This window comes from Eumetopias jubatus, unplaced genomic scaffold (assembly GCF_037043125.1).
Source record: "Eumetopias jubatus isolate StellerSeaLion01/CBP00866 unplaced genomic scaffold, mEumJub1_p1.0 scaffold_9, whole genome shotgun sequence".
Lineage (NCBI taxonomy): Eukaryota > Metazoa > Chordata > Mammalia > Carnivora > Otariidae > Eumetopias > Eumetopias jubatus.
The window spans coordinates 139,601,026-139,616,105 of NW_028274815.1; the positions used below are offsets into that span (position 1 = coordinate 139,601,026).

At 63.4% G+C, this 15,080-nt stretch overlaps 1 protein-coding gene across 1 annotated transcript in view; it reads right to left on the reverse strand.

The window, feature by feature from the left end:
• Positions 1-15,080, reverse strand: part of LAMA5 (laminin subunit alpha 5) — a 49,498-nt gene that overhangs the window by 16,744 nt on the left and 17,674 nt on the right. Inside the window, exons 7-32 of the mRNA XM_028091157.2 lie at positions 13,657-13,772; positions 12,974-13,092; positions 12,714-12,804; positions 12,427-12,561; positions 12,203-12,265; positions 7,848-7,988; positions 7,628-7,765; positions 7,395-7,529; positions 7,185-7,319; positions 6,972-7,109; positions 6,474-6,526; positions 6,136-6,241; positions 5,971-6,023; positions 5,765-5,870; positions 5,297-5,396; positions 5,039-5,195; positions 4,769-4,907; positions 4,434-4,576; positions 4,249-4,355; positions 3,995-4,148; positions 3,377-3,537; positions 3,158-3,266; positions 1,762-1,859; positions 1,481-1,682; positions 1,226-1,352; positions 524-663 (exon numbers count right to left, since the gene is read on the reverse strand). Of these exons, the coding sequence (XP_027946958.2) occupies positions 524-663; positions 1,226-1,352; positions 1,481-1,682; positions 1,762-1,859; positions 3,158-3,266; positions 3,377-3,537; positions 3,995-4,148; positions 4,249-4,355; positions 4,434-4,576; positions 4,769-4,907; positions 5,039-5,195; positions 5,297-5,396; positions 5,765-5,870; positions 5,971-6,023; positions 6,136-6,241; positions 6,474-6,526; positions 6,972-7,109; positions 7,185-7,319; positions 7,395-7,529; positions 7,628-7,765; positions 7,848-7,988; positions 12,203-12,265; positions 12,427-12,561; positions 12,714-12,804; positions 12,974-13,092; positions 13,657-13,772 (3,166 nt within the window). The remainder of the gene's footprint in view (positions 1-523; positions 664-1,225; positions 1,353-1,480; positions 1,683-1,761; positions 1,860-3,157; positions 3,267-3,376; positions 3,538-3,994; positions 4,149-4,248; positions 4,356-4,433; positions 4,577-4,768; positions 4,908-5,038; positions 5,196-5,296; positions 5,397-5,764; positions 5,871-5,970; positions 6,024-6,135; positions 6,242-6,473; positions 6,527-6,971; positions 7,110-7,184; positions 7,320-7,394; positions 7,530-7,627; positions 7,766-7,847; positions 7,989-12,202; positions 12,266-12,426; positions 12,562-12,713; positions 12,805-12,973; positions 13,093-13,656; positions 13,773-15,080) is intronic.

The window sequence follows — 15,080 nt, forward strand, 5'->3', positions numbered from 1 at the left end:
GACAGCCAAGACAGTAGTGGCCACATCACACCCCACTGGGCCCCAGCAAGGCTGGCAGGTGCTGGACCACCACTGGGCTGCTCAGAAGGAGGTCGGCTTCTATGGCCTAATGGAAGCTTGGGGGCTGTGAGGAGTGCCCGGCCTCCCGGTGCCCCCTCCCATCCTTGCCTGCCAGACATACCTCTGCCCTCCCTCTCCATCTGTCCAGGCCTCCTCCTCCAGGAAGGCCACCCTGACCAGCAGGGCCCCAGGGGACTGGTGGACCACATCTCGGCTCTTAGGTGTTCACCCCACACCATAGCCTCACAGCTTGGCCTGGAGGCCCCTGAAGGCTGCTCCCTGGCACCTGGCATGGGGCTGGGCCAAGCCAGATGGGGGACACACCTGGGCTGAGTGGCCAATGGTGTGACAGGGGGGAGGATGGCTGGTCCCTGAACAGGGTCAGGAAGTCCACACACAGAGAGGCTAGCCCCACATCAGGCCCCGAGAGTTCCACATGCAGACATGGCAGCCTTGGACTCACCAACCAGAGCCACCGGCCCTCAGGCACCCGCGTGGTCACGGTGAGCTCACTGTCGGTCACGTCCAGGACGGCCTGGCCCTCACACACAATCAGGGTGCGGCAGCCATAGGCATGCGGGCAGAAGCTGGCATTGGCATGGCCTGGGAGGAAGGAAAGGCGGGTCAGTGTGTCCCCCCCACACCCCACGGGCCAGCCCAGGGCCACTCCTGGAGTCAGCAGGGAGGAAGAGCTATACCACGGGACAGTGCCCCACCCGCCCAGGGGCGTGCATCTGTTACTCCCAACACGGACCTGTGACCCGCCTGACAGGGCCCACTCACGTGACACGGGTCAGGGGTGGCCACGCACAAAGGCCCACTGGGTGCAGATCCCTGAGCTTGGCCCCGCGGAAACAGAACACACACACACGTAGGAACACAAGTACCATCACCGTGTGTCCCACGGCGAACCCTCAGTTACCCGCGTATGTGACAGGGTGAACCTTGACTCATAAAATGGAATCGGGAGCAGAATCTGGGAAGGGGGGCCGGGAGGCTGGGGCTGCCGTCTGCACTGGGCCCTGGGCACCCCGTTCGAGAACTGACGGTAGGACGGATCTGTCCACATATTGTGAGGACCACCACACAGTGCGGCTGCGTGAGGAGTCCCCTGACGGGCTCCTCGTCTGGGGGTCTGCCCCCACGGCCCACCACGGCCACTCACCCTGCCAGACTCGGCCCCCACTGATGAGGACCTCCACGGGGAAGGTGGGGTGGTCGGGCTGGTAGCCGTGCAGCAGGAAGGCGTAGCGGCCCAGGGCGGGCACCTGGGTGGTGAAGACCACAGTGCCCTGCAGGGAGGGAGGGGCTCTGTGAGCAGGCACAGGGGTGTGGACCCGGGCAAGGGTGGAGGGCCTGGAGTCCTGCCCCTGCCCACGTCCCTGTCCACACCCCTGTCCCTCCTGGCCCGGGCCCTCACCTGGGGGTGGCGCAGCAGCGTGGGCTCCACATCGGGGTCCACGGCAGTGGGGGGCCGAGGCTGGGGCCCCGACGGGGGTGCACCGGGTGTGAGGTCCTGCGAGTGTGCGAGCGGGAGGCCAGAGGGCAGTGGCAGCACCTGGCAGTCCCTGAGGATGATGGGCTGGGGCGGCTTCGGGAAGCGAGAGAGCAGGCAGGTGGCACTGGGGACAAGGGTGGAGGTGAGTCCCTGCAACCTGGCCGGCGAGCCCCTCTGGCTGCCCGGGCCCCTCCCACCCGCACCTGCTGGGGCTGAAGGCACCGTGGCTGCTGACACAGCGGACCCGGGGCTCCACGAACTCCAGGCTGAATGTCTCCACGGGCACCAGGGTGACGCTGTGCTGTGGACAGACGACCAGGCGTGGACGTGGAAACGCAGGCAGGGCCCCTCCCACACCCCTACATCCGACCTGCGTCCCCCGCTTTGCACCAAGTCTCTGCCTCCTCGGGCTGCTTGAACCCCAGCCCTCAGGTGAAGTTTCTGGGCCAGGAGCACGTCTCAGCTCTCCTCACCGCCACCCACCCTGTCGCTCCAACTCTACACGTCGGCCACCAGCCTCCCCTTCAGCTCCAGGGAGCCGGCATGGACAGGCACTGGGCGAGCACGGGCTCATGAGCGGGCTCTCTGCCCCGTGCTGTCCAGCACGATGCAGGTGCGTGCGTGGCAGATACAGCAAAACCCAAGACATCAGAGCTGTCTGGTAACACCCCACGGGGAAGACCCAGAACGCCGCGTGGCCGACCCGGCGTCAGCACGAGACGCAGCACGGAAGCCTGGCCTGTGGGACAGGCTTATGAAGCGGTTGTCAGAGCCGGGAGGCGGCCACCGGGGACCGCGGGGTGTCTGGGGGCAGGGCGCGTGGCTTCCTGGCCCGGGTGCTGGGGGGCAGGGCACGCCGGGCATGCCCGTGACGTGGTTCTGTGCACACTTTACAACAACCCAGTTCCCCGCCACAGGGCTGAGGGGGAGGACAGGCCGCACGCGCCCGATGCCAGTAAGTCGGGCGGAAGCGACGGGGTCTGCGCCCTAGCACCGCGGGTGGAACGCACGAGTCCCGCGAGCCTGAGCAGCGGGCGGCCGCGGGGTTCTCCTTCCATCTGCAAGTCTCTCGTCAACACTGACGTGTTTACAAAAATAGGTGCATCGGTGATGCATCTGTTAAAGGCTCGAGGGAGGCAGACATCACCCACTCGGTCCTGTAGCGAGTGGACACCTCCTGTGGGTTCTGGGCGTCAGGCAGGTCTGCAGGGGCCGCCTCACCGTGACGCAGCCCTCAGAGCGCCGAACAACCCCTTCCTCACACCGGGGTGTTCTCAGAAATTACATCACAAAGTGGCCTCTCGTGAACATGGTTTCCTTCTCCTCCAGCTCCGATCCATCACACACCCCCCCTCCCCGTGTGGAGAGCAGAATGCTCTCTAAATAAGTCCATATTTTGTACCCCCAGGAAAAAATACCCCCACCCTGCAGGTGAGGAAGATGCTGGAAGAAACGTGGGCGGGCGCACAGTAACGGTACTGCTGCTGACGGCCCCCTGGGCTCACCACGCTTCCACCGATGCTGTTTAGGATTGTCTGAAGGGCCTGACGCCACAGGGGAGTCCCGGGGGCCCGCGCAGCAGAGGGCTCAGGGCCTTACCAGGAAGAAGTGCGCCTGCTCGGCCGTGAGCCGGACGCTGGCCTCCGTGTCCAGGTGGAAGGCAGCCAGGTGGTGCTGGGTGTCCAGGGCAGCGCCCCGGCACAGGGTGCTGCGGGATGGGGCAGGGGCAGTCAGTGGGGAAGGCGTAGGGGCAGCCCTGGGGCCCGCACCCTCCCACACAGCTCCCCCGGCCTTGAATCCTCGCCTCTCCCTGCACACCTGTAAGGGCAGGGGTGGAGAGTGAGTGCCCCCTGCTGCGGGGCCCGCTGGGGGGTGTGCACAGCCACGCCCACCTCCTGGCGGGCGTCCTCACTGGCATACTCCACCACCAGTGCGTAGCGGCCCGGCCGCGGCACTACCACCTGAAGCTGAACGTCCACCTGGGCGGGGGGGGAGCAATGTGATCAGAGGCCCCACCCCAGGCCCCCATGTCCTCCCCGGACACTGCTGGACACGGCCCTTACCACCCTCTGCTCCCACAGCCTGCCCGCCGGTCCCAGAGTCTGTGCCCCCATTGTCCTTGCTGCCTGGGGCACCCCTCCAGGGCACCCCCACGGTCCCCTGGCCTTCCAACCTCTGCTCACTCCGAGCCTCCCCCACCTCCCCAAGGCCTGCTGCCCAGAGGCCCAGCTTGGGTCCTCGGAGTGAACCGGAAGGCAGGGGTCACCGACACCCCACCTACGAATGAGGCCCCAAGTCAAACCTGTGGCCCGGCCTGCACCTGTGTCCTGTCCTGGCAGCGTGGACCCTACCCCCTCCCTGTCCTCCAGGCCAAGGGCACGCCTTCCCCAGGTCCTGGCCCTCCTTGCCCCTCCACGAGGTCCCAGGGACACGCACGTCACTGCCCAGGCAGGCGGCCAGGGGCGGGTGTGAGGGGCTGAGCTGCTCCGTGGGGCAAGGCCGGGGCAGGCTGTTGTCATGGCGACACAGGGCCTCGGGTCCAACAGCTGAGGGGAAGCCATCCAAGGGCAGGTGGGTGTAGAGGAGGCAGCTGGGGTGCAGGAGGGGGCGACACGACTCTGGTCAGCAGGGGCGGGCGGCTCGTGGCCCAGGGAGGGTCAGGCCCCCCACCCTGCCGGCCTGGCCCTCACGTCTCCCCGGAGCGCTGGGCGGCAGGCCGGAACGTGCAGGCCTCCGTCACCCGCAGTTGCAGGAGTGCGGCCTCGTAGTAGGTGCTGGGTAGCAGAACCACGTAGTCCTGGCGGGCAGGGGGGAGAGGTCGGTACGCTGGCCCTCTCCCCGGGCCCGCTGCCAGCCCACTCAGCCCCCACCTCACCAGGAGCACCCCTTCGGCCTCCACGAGCAGGGCCCAGGTGCCAGGGTTCAGCACAAAGGGCCCCCCGAGGCCCCTCTGGGGCACAGTGACAAAGGCAGGCTCCGTGCTGGGCGGGAAGGCGACGGGCTGGCTCTGCTCTGTGCCTGGGGACACAGAACGGGAGACTCCTAGACTCCCCGCCCACGGGCCACCCTGGGCGGCAGCTGCCCCATGGCCAGGGTGCAGGCTGGCCCCCCACCCACTCAGGGGCCCAAGGAAGGGCTGGGGCGAGGGGAGGAGGGCAGGGGCGGGTCAGGATGGACAGTGGGGGAGCGGGGCGGCCCCCAGGCCCTCACAGTTGCTGCAGGTGGCAAACTTGCCCTCCTCTTGCACAGAGACTCGCCCGCTCACACTGGTGGGCCCACGGTTGACGTAGCGGAAGACAAGCCGGAATAGGTCGGGGGAGGTCACGTTCAGCTTTGCCACGATCCTGGGCTGGGGGGGGGGGGTGTGGAGCATCAGGGTGGTCCCTCCCTGGCCATTCCCAGCCTGCCCCCCTCTACCAGCCACGGGGGCGGGGGGGCGGAGCGTGAAGCCGACATTGGGGAGGGGCAGCCCCTCCCCACCTGGATGGGTGTCATCTGCGCGTAGCCCCTCCAGCTGAAGCTCTCGAACTCAAGGGGGTTGAAGCCAAAGCGCACGGTGTGGCCGTCGGGCGTGGCCGCCTCCTCCAGCTCCAGCCGCAGGTCGTGCAGGTCAGGGAGGTAGTGGTCTCGCGCCGGCCTGGCCAGGGCAGGGTGGTCAGGGGCGGCCCGCAGGGTCTCCAGCGGGTCAGCTGCCTCGCCAGCCCCCTGCCCCCTGGCCCCGGGGGTGGGGGCACCCACTCGCTGCAGGTGAGGCCTTGTGTGTTGGGGCGGCACCGGCAGGCCCCCGTCCGCGGGTCACAGCCCTGTCCTAGCGCACCACCGACGTCACACCGGCAGCCTGTGGTGGGAGGGAGCAAGGTCAACGGCAGGCCCCCACCCAGCCTCACCGCTCTGCCCACACCAGGCTCTGGATCGTGCAGCGGCCACCCAGGCCCCCGGGGCTCTCTCCATGATCTGTGGAGAGCAGCAGGGGCTGAGAAGCCAACTCCTGCTGACCACCAGGGGCTGCCCGGGGCCTTGGACAATAACCCGAGGCCGGGACTGATCAGAGGTGTCTGCCAGGGGCGCAGGAAGGAGGGGAGACAAGAGCAGCCCCCCCCTCCCGTGCCCAGCACAGGCCTTCCCAGACCCAGGCGCCTGCCTCACTCGTCCCTCCCTTGCGTCAGGCGCCCCCAGGATGCGGGCTGAGGGCCGCCGGGCACTTACTGCGGCAGCCGAAGTAGTCGGCCCGGTCCAGCCCGAAGAAGCCATCCCGGCACGCCGCGCAGGTCTGGCCACACACGTGAGGCTTACAGGAGCACTGGCCGTCGCCCTGAGGCCGAGGGGAAAGGGGAAACTGAGCCGGGGCGGGGGCAGCGGGGTCTGGCCATGCCTGCCCCACAGCCCCTGGGCAGCTCGGCCCTCAGACTCACCGGCTGGCACTCAGTAAGTCCACCCAGCGTGCCCCGGGGATCGCAGCTGCAGCCTGGCAGAGAGCAGAGTGGGCCTGGGCGCTGTGGGGCCGGCCCTCACCTCCCGGCGCCACTCCCCTCCCCCAGCACGCCCACGTACTACCCCCCCCCACCCCAGAGACTCACGGGTACAGCCCTCAGGGTTCCTGGGACTCAGCCCCCAGAACCCGGGTTTACAGCGATCACAGCTGGGCCCCTCCACATGGGCCCGGCACGTACAGGGGGCCTGTGCCTGGGAGAAGGTGAGACTGAGGGTCAGGATGGGTCCCTGCCCTTCTACCGGAAACCCTCAGCCCTGGAGCCCTGATCCGTCCCCATCTCTGGCATGTCCCCGGAATGGGGACAGAGGACCAGCCAGGGGACCAAACAGGCCCAGAGGTTGCCAAGGAGACAGAGCAGCCGGGGAAGTGACCGTCTCCTGGAAGTGATGGGCTGACCTCCACTGAGGGCTGACCAGGGCTTACCTCAGGAAGGCTGTGACCGGCTGGGGCCAGGCCGGCAGGATGGCAGGAGCCAGCTGTGGAGAGACGCGGCCTGAGGTCATTTCTCGGTCACTGACTCCGATGGCCAAGGGCCTCCGCGGGCCCAGCCGGCCCCCTGGCTGCGTGGGAGCCGGCCGGTGTGCCTCCCACACACGTGGGCGGGCACGAAACCCTGGGCTGTGCCTGCTCTCTCTGGTCCCCGCGCGCCCTCCCCCACTGCAGGGAATAGTCACGAACACGCGACAAGCACATGTGGCCTGCAGACGTGTGTGTGAACACGGACCGGGCACAAACAGCTCTGGGAACACACGCCTGCCCGAAGTACGTGAACACAGGTCGACGAACCCGCACATGTTGGACAACCCCACGAAAACGCGCACACGGGCTCACACGGACGACCGCAGGAACATGCGCACGGTCATGGGGACCGCACACGGAGGGCACACGCGGCCCGCGCCACGCACACCGCGCGAGGCTCACCTTCACAGGAGGGGAAGTTGTAGGCGCCGGGAGCACACGCGTCACATCGCAGCCCCGTCACGCGGGGCCGGCAGCTGCACTGTCCGCTGCGGGGGTCGCAGGACGCGTGCAGGGAGCCCTCGGCGGAGCAGAGGCAGGCTGGGCAAGGAAGGCAGGGTGTGGGCCTGGGGTGGGGACACGGCCCCCCGCCCCGCCCCCTGCACGGGCACTCACGGGCGCAGTCGGGGAAGCCGTGGAAGCCGGGGCTGCACTCCTGGCAGGCGGCGCCCGTGTAGCCAGGGCGGCAGTGGCACATCCCGCCCGCCCCGCAGAGCTGGTCCAGGGCACCGCGGGGGTCGCAGGTGCAGGCTGCGGGGGACACGGGGTCAGGCCCTGGGCATTTGGGACGGGCCCTTCTGCTCCCCGCCCTGGCCCTCTGCTTACCGCGGCAGTCGGGGTAGCCATGGTGGCCCGGGCGGCAGCGGTCACAGTGAGGGCCGTCAAACTCGGGCCGGCACGGGCAGTGACCAGCTTCGTCACAGCCCTCGGGCAGGGTCCCCGCAGGGCTGCAGCCGCACACTAGGGAGCGAGACAGCACACAGGGCCCCCTGAGCCAGGCGGGCCGCGCCCCGGGCCCCACGCCCACCCACCCACGCCTGCGGGGAGGGCTCGCTCACACTGGCAGAGAGGGAAGTGGTAGTAACCCGGGGCACAGCGGTCACACGCGGGCCCCTCGAAGCCCTCCCGGCAGGTGCACCGGCCGGAGTCTCGGTCACAGTCCCCGTCCACCACTCCAGGGCTGGAGCACTCGCACGCTGCGGGAGGAGATGCGTGCTCAGTCACAGAGGACACGGGCGCCCGGGGTCGGCGCGAGGACGGCGTCGGGGCTGCACTCACGCTGGCAGCCGGGGCCGGAGAAGCCTGGGGCACAGAGCTCACAGTGGGCACCCTGGAAGCCGGGTTTGCACACGCAGCGTCCCAGCCGCGGGTCCTTGCGGCAGGCGTTGCCCTGGGTCCCGGCCGCGCTGCAGTCACAGTCTGGGGGGGAGGGAAGGGGTCTCAGACGCCTGCAGACCCCAGCCCTCCCCGCCAGAAACCCTGCCCACCACAGACTCACTTCCTTACACTTCTATGCTACGCTCATACAGAGCTACAAGACAAAAACCCCCAGAAGGCAGAGCTGACATCTCTGGAAAAGTGTGTGCAATGAAATTGGGGCGCCTAAAACTACGAGTAACTAGCTGTTTATGATGTGGCCACTAAGTCAACTGCAGGTGTCGATACAACCAGAGAAAATGTAAAAACAAAATCATAACAAAGCAAAAAGAGACTCGTAATCTTTATAAATAATTCTGCAGCTTGGAAAACAGGAGCGAAAGCATGCTAAATGTCTTAACTTATGCATGAAAAGAGGCCATGAATACTGTTTGTTACTTACAGAAAAGTACTTTTTTTAAAAATTTTATTTATTTGAGAGAGAAAGAGAGAGCACGCGCACGCAAGCACAAGCCCCGTGAGGAGGGGCAGAGGGAGAGGGAGAAGCAGACTCCCTGCCGAGTAGGGAACCCGATGCAGGACTCGATCCCAGGACCCTGGGATCATGACCTGAGCCGAAGGCAGACGTTTAACTGACTGAGCCACCCAGGTGCCCCAGAAAATTATGATTTGATATTTGTCAAAGACAGAGGGTGACCTGGGGCCGGAGCAGAAGAGAGAAACAGAGCTTGCCAACCCTCTGAGAAGGAAACAACAAATCATCCAAAACCAAAACACAGTCTGTTGCCCAACCCAGCAAGACGCAGGCGGGAAACACCTAAGGAGAAGGAGAAATGAGACAGAAAGAGCTGGAGCGAGCCCCGCCTGATGGCCACGGCCCTACCCAGGCCACGGCTCCTCTCACAACAAGAACCAGAGGCCTCAGTTTGGCTCTTGAAGGAAAATCAAGTCATGTTCTCTTGAAAAGATGCACTTTGAACCAAGGACCCAGACGGGCCACGGAGAGCTTCATGAAGGGACAGCAGGGTGCAGAGAAGGTGAGCATGGAGACCCTAGAAGGTTCCAGAGAACCCAAGGCCACAAGCATCAGCAGGACGACGGGGAGCTGCTGCGTGGAAGCGGGGCTCGCCCCCCGGGTCTGCAGGAAGCCCCTTGCTCTAAGAGCTGGACCACGGGGTCGAGAGGTGCTAAAGGCCGAAACTCCTGAGCTGGAAGGATCTGGCAAAACCATCATCCTGCATAGAAAGACTGAAGACACTGTCCTCAGAACCTGATGAGGATGGAGCAGGGACGGCATAATGAACGTGTGTGCTCTGTGGGCGTGCACGTGGTGACCTGACCCCACACAGCACACGCGGGCCCGCCACACCTTCACAGAACATTCTAAAAGGCATCACGTACGAGGTGAGAAGCAAAGAAAATCTCAAATTCCAAAGACCCTATCTGTCCCCAGTGCAATAAAACTAGGGCTGAGCCATCAAACAAGGACAGAAAGGCCATCTAACCACCCCGTGGGAGGCGCCGGCCAGGGCTGCCCTCACCCTCGGGGACAGCACAGCTGAGCCACAACCTGGGTTCCCCGGCCTGGGCACCGCTGCTGGTGCTCTGGGCTGGGTCGCGCCTGGCCCGCCCACGACATGCCCGTGGCACCCCTCAGTCGTCATAACCCCAACTGTCTCCAGACGCTCTCCTATGGATCAGGATCACCCCTGAATGAGAACCAGCACTCCACGCCTGTTTGTCAATAATTAAGATGGTGAAACTAATAAATCCAAGAAGCCAGGAGAGCAGTAATGAAACAAAACAAAGAAAAGAGACAAACACCGAGTGATCTCACTTCTATGTGGAATCTAGCACAAAAACGGAGCACTGAGCTCATGGAAACAGAAAACACGGTGGCCGCCGGGCTGGGGGTGGGAGACACGGGGAAGGCACAGACTTCCAGGCATAAAGCGAGTAAGGTGTGGGGCCGTGAGGGCCAGTGTGGCGACTGTGCGTAATCATAGCGGACTGCAGGGGCGCCTGGGGGGCCCAGGCGGTGAAGCGTCTGCCTTCGGCTCGGGTCATGGTCTCACGGTCCGAGGATCGAGCCCTGTGTCAGGCTCCCTGCTCAGCGGGGAGTCCGCCTCTCCCTCTCTCTCTGCCGCTCTCCCCCCTTGTCGCGCATGCTGTCTCTCGCAAATAAATAAATAAATAAATAAATAAATAAATAAAACCTTAAAAAAAAAAGGAAGTTAAATCTCTCCACCAAACCGAAAAGAGAAAAACCCCAGCAGATCTTATAGGTAGAATCTTAAGCTGTATTTTGAAAATACCAATAAATTCAGCAAATTTCTGATAGGTCTAATAAATGAAGGAAATATATTAAAGTAGACAGTAAGAGAAATGAAATGTATAAATCACGATGGAAGGCTGCACGTGATTTTTATACCAATACATTTTAAAATCCAAAGGACACAATTTGCTAAGAAATAAAAATGACTAAAACGGACTTACGCTGAGGTGGGAAACGAACAGATAAAAGAAGCACGGAAGAAACGAGAACCGTAATGTAAGATCTCCACTGAACAGGTGTCCGGTCCAGGCATCCTTTAAGTTCTATCAAACTTTGAAGAGATGGATGATTCCTGTGATTTTTAGCCTACTGTGGAGCATAACCAAGCATGGGTCGTTTTCCAAGTATTCTCAAGGTCACCTTGAGAATTAGAAAACCAAAGCAAGACGGCACACACACCCAAAAACAACGACCAAGAAAGCTTTCAACTAGTGTCCCTTACGAATACAGACACACGGGTGCACGTTAGGGAAGACATGAATGGGATTCACTGTACGAGTAGCTGCCTTGCCCTGAACCCCCGCTGGATGGGTCGTTCCGGAGCGCCCGCCCCGGGCCGTGGGGACAGGAGCGCTCCTCAGCACTGCCCCTGGGCACCAGCAAACCACAGTCCCAGGGCTGCTCTGGCTGGTCTGCAAATAAAGTTTTATCGGAGCACGGCCAGGCCCATTCACGTCCACACGGTCGATGCCACGTTCCGGCCACAGCACGTAACGGCGGAGCTCAAGAGCCACGCACAGCAGGACACCCGGCCCTCACAGTCGAGAGCAAGCAAGCACTGTCTGGTCCTTCCTGGAAGAAGTCTGCCGACCCCCGCTTACAGCACCGATGAGAACCTGACACCGACACGTAAAGAAGAAACCATCAAAGACCAACAGGCATGAGGGTAAGTGAGCTTAGGGCGTGCCGCCTCCGAACGACTGAGTCAGAGGTGAGTCAGAGGCAAGAACCACATCCACAGAACCACCTAAGGGTTAACACGCCAGCGCAGGAAAGAATGCCCCACAGGGGCAGAGGGCCCTGCAGGGAGAGGGGTGTGCAGAGAGCAAAGACCCCGGATGACACGCTCCCCGGGAGAAAAAGTGCAAAGTCACCTCACAGACGGGTCAAAGACACGCTGAAGACGACAAATGTCAAATGTGATCTGAGACACTGCCAGCGGCTGAGCTCGCCACGTGATGCCATTAGGAAGAAAAACCAGCGGCCGGTCAGACTGACACACCGTCCCCTGAGGCGCGCCCGATTCCAGAAACACACGGGGGCAGGCGGTCTCTGCCAGGCGAGCGTCCCGCCAGCCGAGCTGACAGTCACAAGCAGTGCCCGCCGTCCAGCGAGGACCGTGCGCGCCCGCGGATGCCACTGTCATGACGCTGAACGTGGTTTCTTTCAAGAGAGCGATCTGGCAACCTATAGCCAAATAGGTCCCAGAACAGGCATGTCTCGTAACTCAGAACCTTCTAGGAAATTGTTCCACAGAAATTACTGAGCATTTAGAGAAAGTTTTAGCTGCAAGGATGTTTACTGTAGCATTTTTTTTTAATGGGAAAGAACTTAAATTTCCAACAATTTGGGGGTTGACTGAAGAAATACTGCATCTGTCCAATGACAGAGAACATGAGGTGGCACGTTTACAGGACCGCGGGGGGAGGAAACCCGGAGCAGCGCCCGCGGCACGCATCTGAGTCCGCACCAGCACCGTGTGCAGCGCCCGGGACGGTCCCAGCTGTGGGGAGAGGGGTCGTTTGAAAGTGATGCAACTCTGGGTACCCTCGGTCTTCTGCTTTGGGCTTACCTACACTCCTGAAGGTTTCCTAGCATGAAAATGCATTATTTGCACGATAACACAAGAGCCGAACATGAGGCGACCGCAACGACAATCCCGCTCTCGGGGGGGCAGGACGGGGCCTCGGAGGACACTTACTCACAATCTGTCCGGCTGGCAGCACCTGCTCGCCGGTGTCATTGGCGGAGAAGGAGGGCACCGCTGAGGGGGGAGACAGCGCGGGTCAGCCGGGTCGGCTCAGCACCACCGGAGAGGTGGGCAGGACCTCTGGGCGGAGGCAGGCTCCACCCGGGGTCCCCACCCTGGGTCCCCGAGACCGCGCCCCGGCTCCGCCCCCGGCCCCCCCAGGCTGACGCCCTCACGGTAGCAGCGCGGGAAGCCAGTGAAGCCCTCGGCGCACGCGGCGCAGCGCTCCCCCGTGAAGTTGGGCCGGCAGTAGCAGCGGCCAGTCAGGTCCTCACACGTCCCGTCTGTGAAGTCCGACTCGCAGCTGCAGCCTGGGTGGGGGCCGGGGAGTCGTGAGACCCCAAGCCTGGGGCCCAGCTGCCTCCCCAGTGCGGGCAGCGGGGGGAGAGCCAGGCCGGGCCTCTCAGAGCAGTGCGAGGGCCCCCCCTCCGGACACCCCGTCCCCCTGGCCAGCCCCACTCACGGCGACAAGCGTGGGGAGAGTCGAGAGGGTGGTCCGGGGCCCGGTAGAAGCCGGGCAGGCAGCGTTCACAGTTGATGCCAGTGGTGTGATGCTGGGGCAGGATGGGGCCACTGAGTGCAGGGACCCTCCCACCGCCCTCTCTGCCCCCATCCCAACCCTGGGTACGCTGACCATGCTGGGGTTGGGGGGGGCCGGCCCACCACCCCAGTGCCCCAGACCCACCCTAGCTGCCGCCACAGGCCGGCCCGGCCCCGGCCCACCTGGCAGTCGATGCACACGCCCCCGCCCTGGTAGATGTTGTCCTGGTTCTGGCTGGCGTTGCGCCGGTCCACCTCAGGGTCGTAGAAGCAGTCGTGGGCGTGGCCGTGGCAATTGCAAGCTGGAGAGAAGAGGGCACAGCTATTCACAGGCCCCCCATGACCCCGCCTCACAAACCACCAGTGACCCCAGATGTGGCCTGGTCTGGGTGACAGCAAACACCACGTGGCCGGAGCATGCCTCAGGCCACGGCAAAGCTGGGTGAGTGTGTGTGCAGGTGAGCAGGTGTGCAGGTAAGCTGGTGTGAGGGTGAGCAGGTGAGTGTGTGTGCAGGTGAGTGTGTGTGTGTTCAGGTGAGTGGGTGAGCAGGTGTGCAGGTAAGCTGGTGTGAGGGTGAGCAGGTGAGTGTGTATGCAGGTGAGTGTGTGTGCAGGTAAGCAGGTGAGTGTGTGTGCAGGTGAGTGTGTGTGCAGGTGAGCGGGTGAATTGTGAGCAGGTGAATGTGTGTGCAGGTGAGCAAGTGAGCAGGTGTGCAGGTGTGCAAGTGAGCATGTGTGCAGGTGAGCAGGTGTGCGGGTAAGTGGGTGTGCAGGTGAGCATGTGCGCAGGCGAGTGTGTGTGCAGGTATGCAGGTGAGCGTGTGCAGGTGAGCGTGTGTGCAGGTGTGCACGTGCTGGGCACTCACACTGGCACTCGTTGGCACTGTCGGTGGTGGCCGGCTTCCACGGCCGCTGGTTGAAGCCGGGACAGCAGCGGTCACAGGAGCCCCCACACGTGTTGTGTTGACAGGCGCACTGAAGCCTGTGGGGACACACAGGGGATGGGAGGGGCCACACTGTGGACCCGGGGGACACAAGGGGCTGCGCCCAGCCTTCATGGAGGGGGGCAGGAGGGGGCAGGACGTGTTGGTGGGTGGGGCCCGGGACGGGGCACTGTGTGGTGAGTGTAGGTGGCCCCTGCCTGCAGGGCAGCCTGGAGCTCTGGGGCCTTCAGGATCGAGCTAACCCCTCCTCACCACCAGGCCCTCAGACCAAGCGCACAGCCTCCCTGGGCCAGCTCCAAGGCCCAGGTCTCACTCAGCAGTGTGAGCTCTGCCCGACGCCCCCATGCATACAGGGCTCCTCCCCAGGGGCGAGGGGCCAGGAGCTGTTTCCTCTTCCAGCGGGGGTGGATACCAGTCAGAGGGCTGGAGTCCTGCTTTGCCGTCCCAGAGCGCAGCTCCCATCGGCTCAGTGGCCAGGGGGAAAGCTGGCCACAGCCACCTACTGCTCAGACCCACCCCTCCCAGGGCCCCACCCGACACACACCTCCAGAACTCAGCCAAGGGGGGTGCGCTGCCTGCTCTGTGGGCCTCAGACCACACGGTTAGAGCCTGTCCCCCCGCCACCAAGAATCTGTGGGGCCTTCAGAATCAACACTGCTGCCCTTGGGGTCTGGGGCTATCTAGAAGGCCTCTGAGGGAGAGGAAGCAGGAGTGGCCTGCCCTGGAGCGGTGGCCTGAGTGGCCTGTCTTCGCCCCAGCTCTGACGGTCTGTGACGTCGGGCCCGTGGCTGGCGTCTGGCTCCGCCATAGTCTGCATAGTCAGGGCACCAAGAAACAAGATAGGAAGTGAAGCCTGGCAGTGGTACCCCGGGGCGTTTGGCAACGGCCCTCACCAAACCACTCGGGTGTGACCATCCCCAACCAGGGCACAGATGAGGCGCCGCTGAAGAACGGCGGGGGGACACAACACAGCCGGCCCGTCAACACAACGGTCAGCAGCATCCAACCGCAAGAACTTGGGAGCAAGTCGGGAGAAACCATAAAATAAGAACGTTTGAAGTTACAACAAAAGGAACCCAAAACATAAAAAATGCGATGCTATGAAAAATAGGGAGATGTGGCCAAAGAACCAATCAGAACTTCTATACATGGAAAACAAAGTCACTGGAGTCGAAGACAGCGGACGGGTGACGCTCGGCTGGAGATTCGGCGAACCGAAGTACCGATCTAGAGGCAGCTCAGAAGACAGGGAGGGGGTCACAGGAGAAACTCGGAGACAGAAGGAAACCACAGGAAGAGCCCGTCGACAGAACAGGATTCCGGAAAGAAGAAAAGAGGTAGAAGAG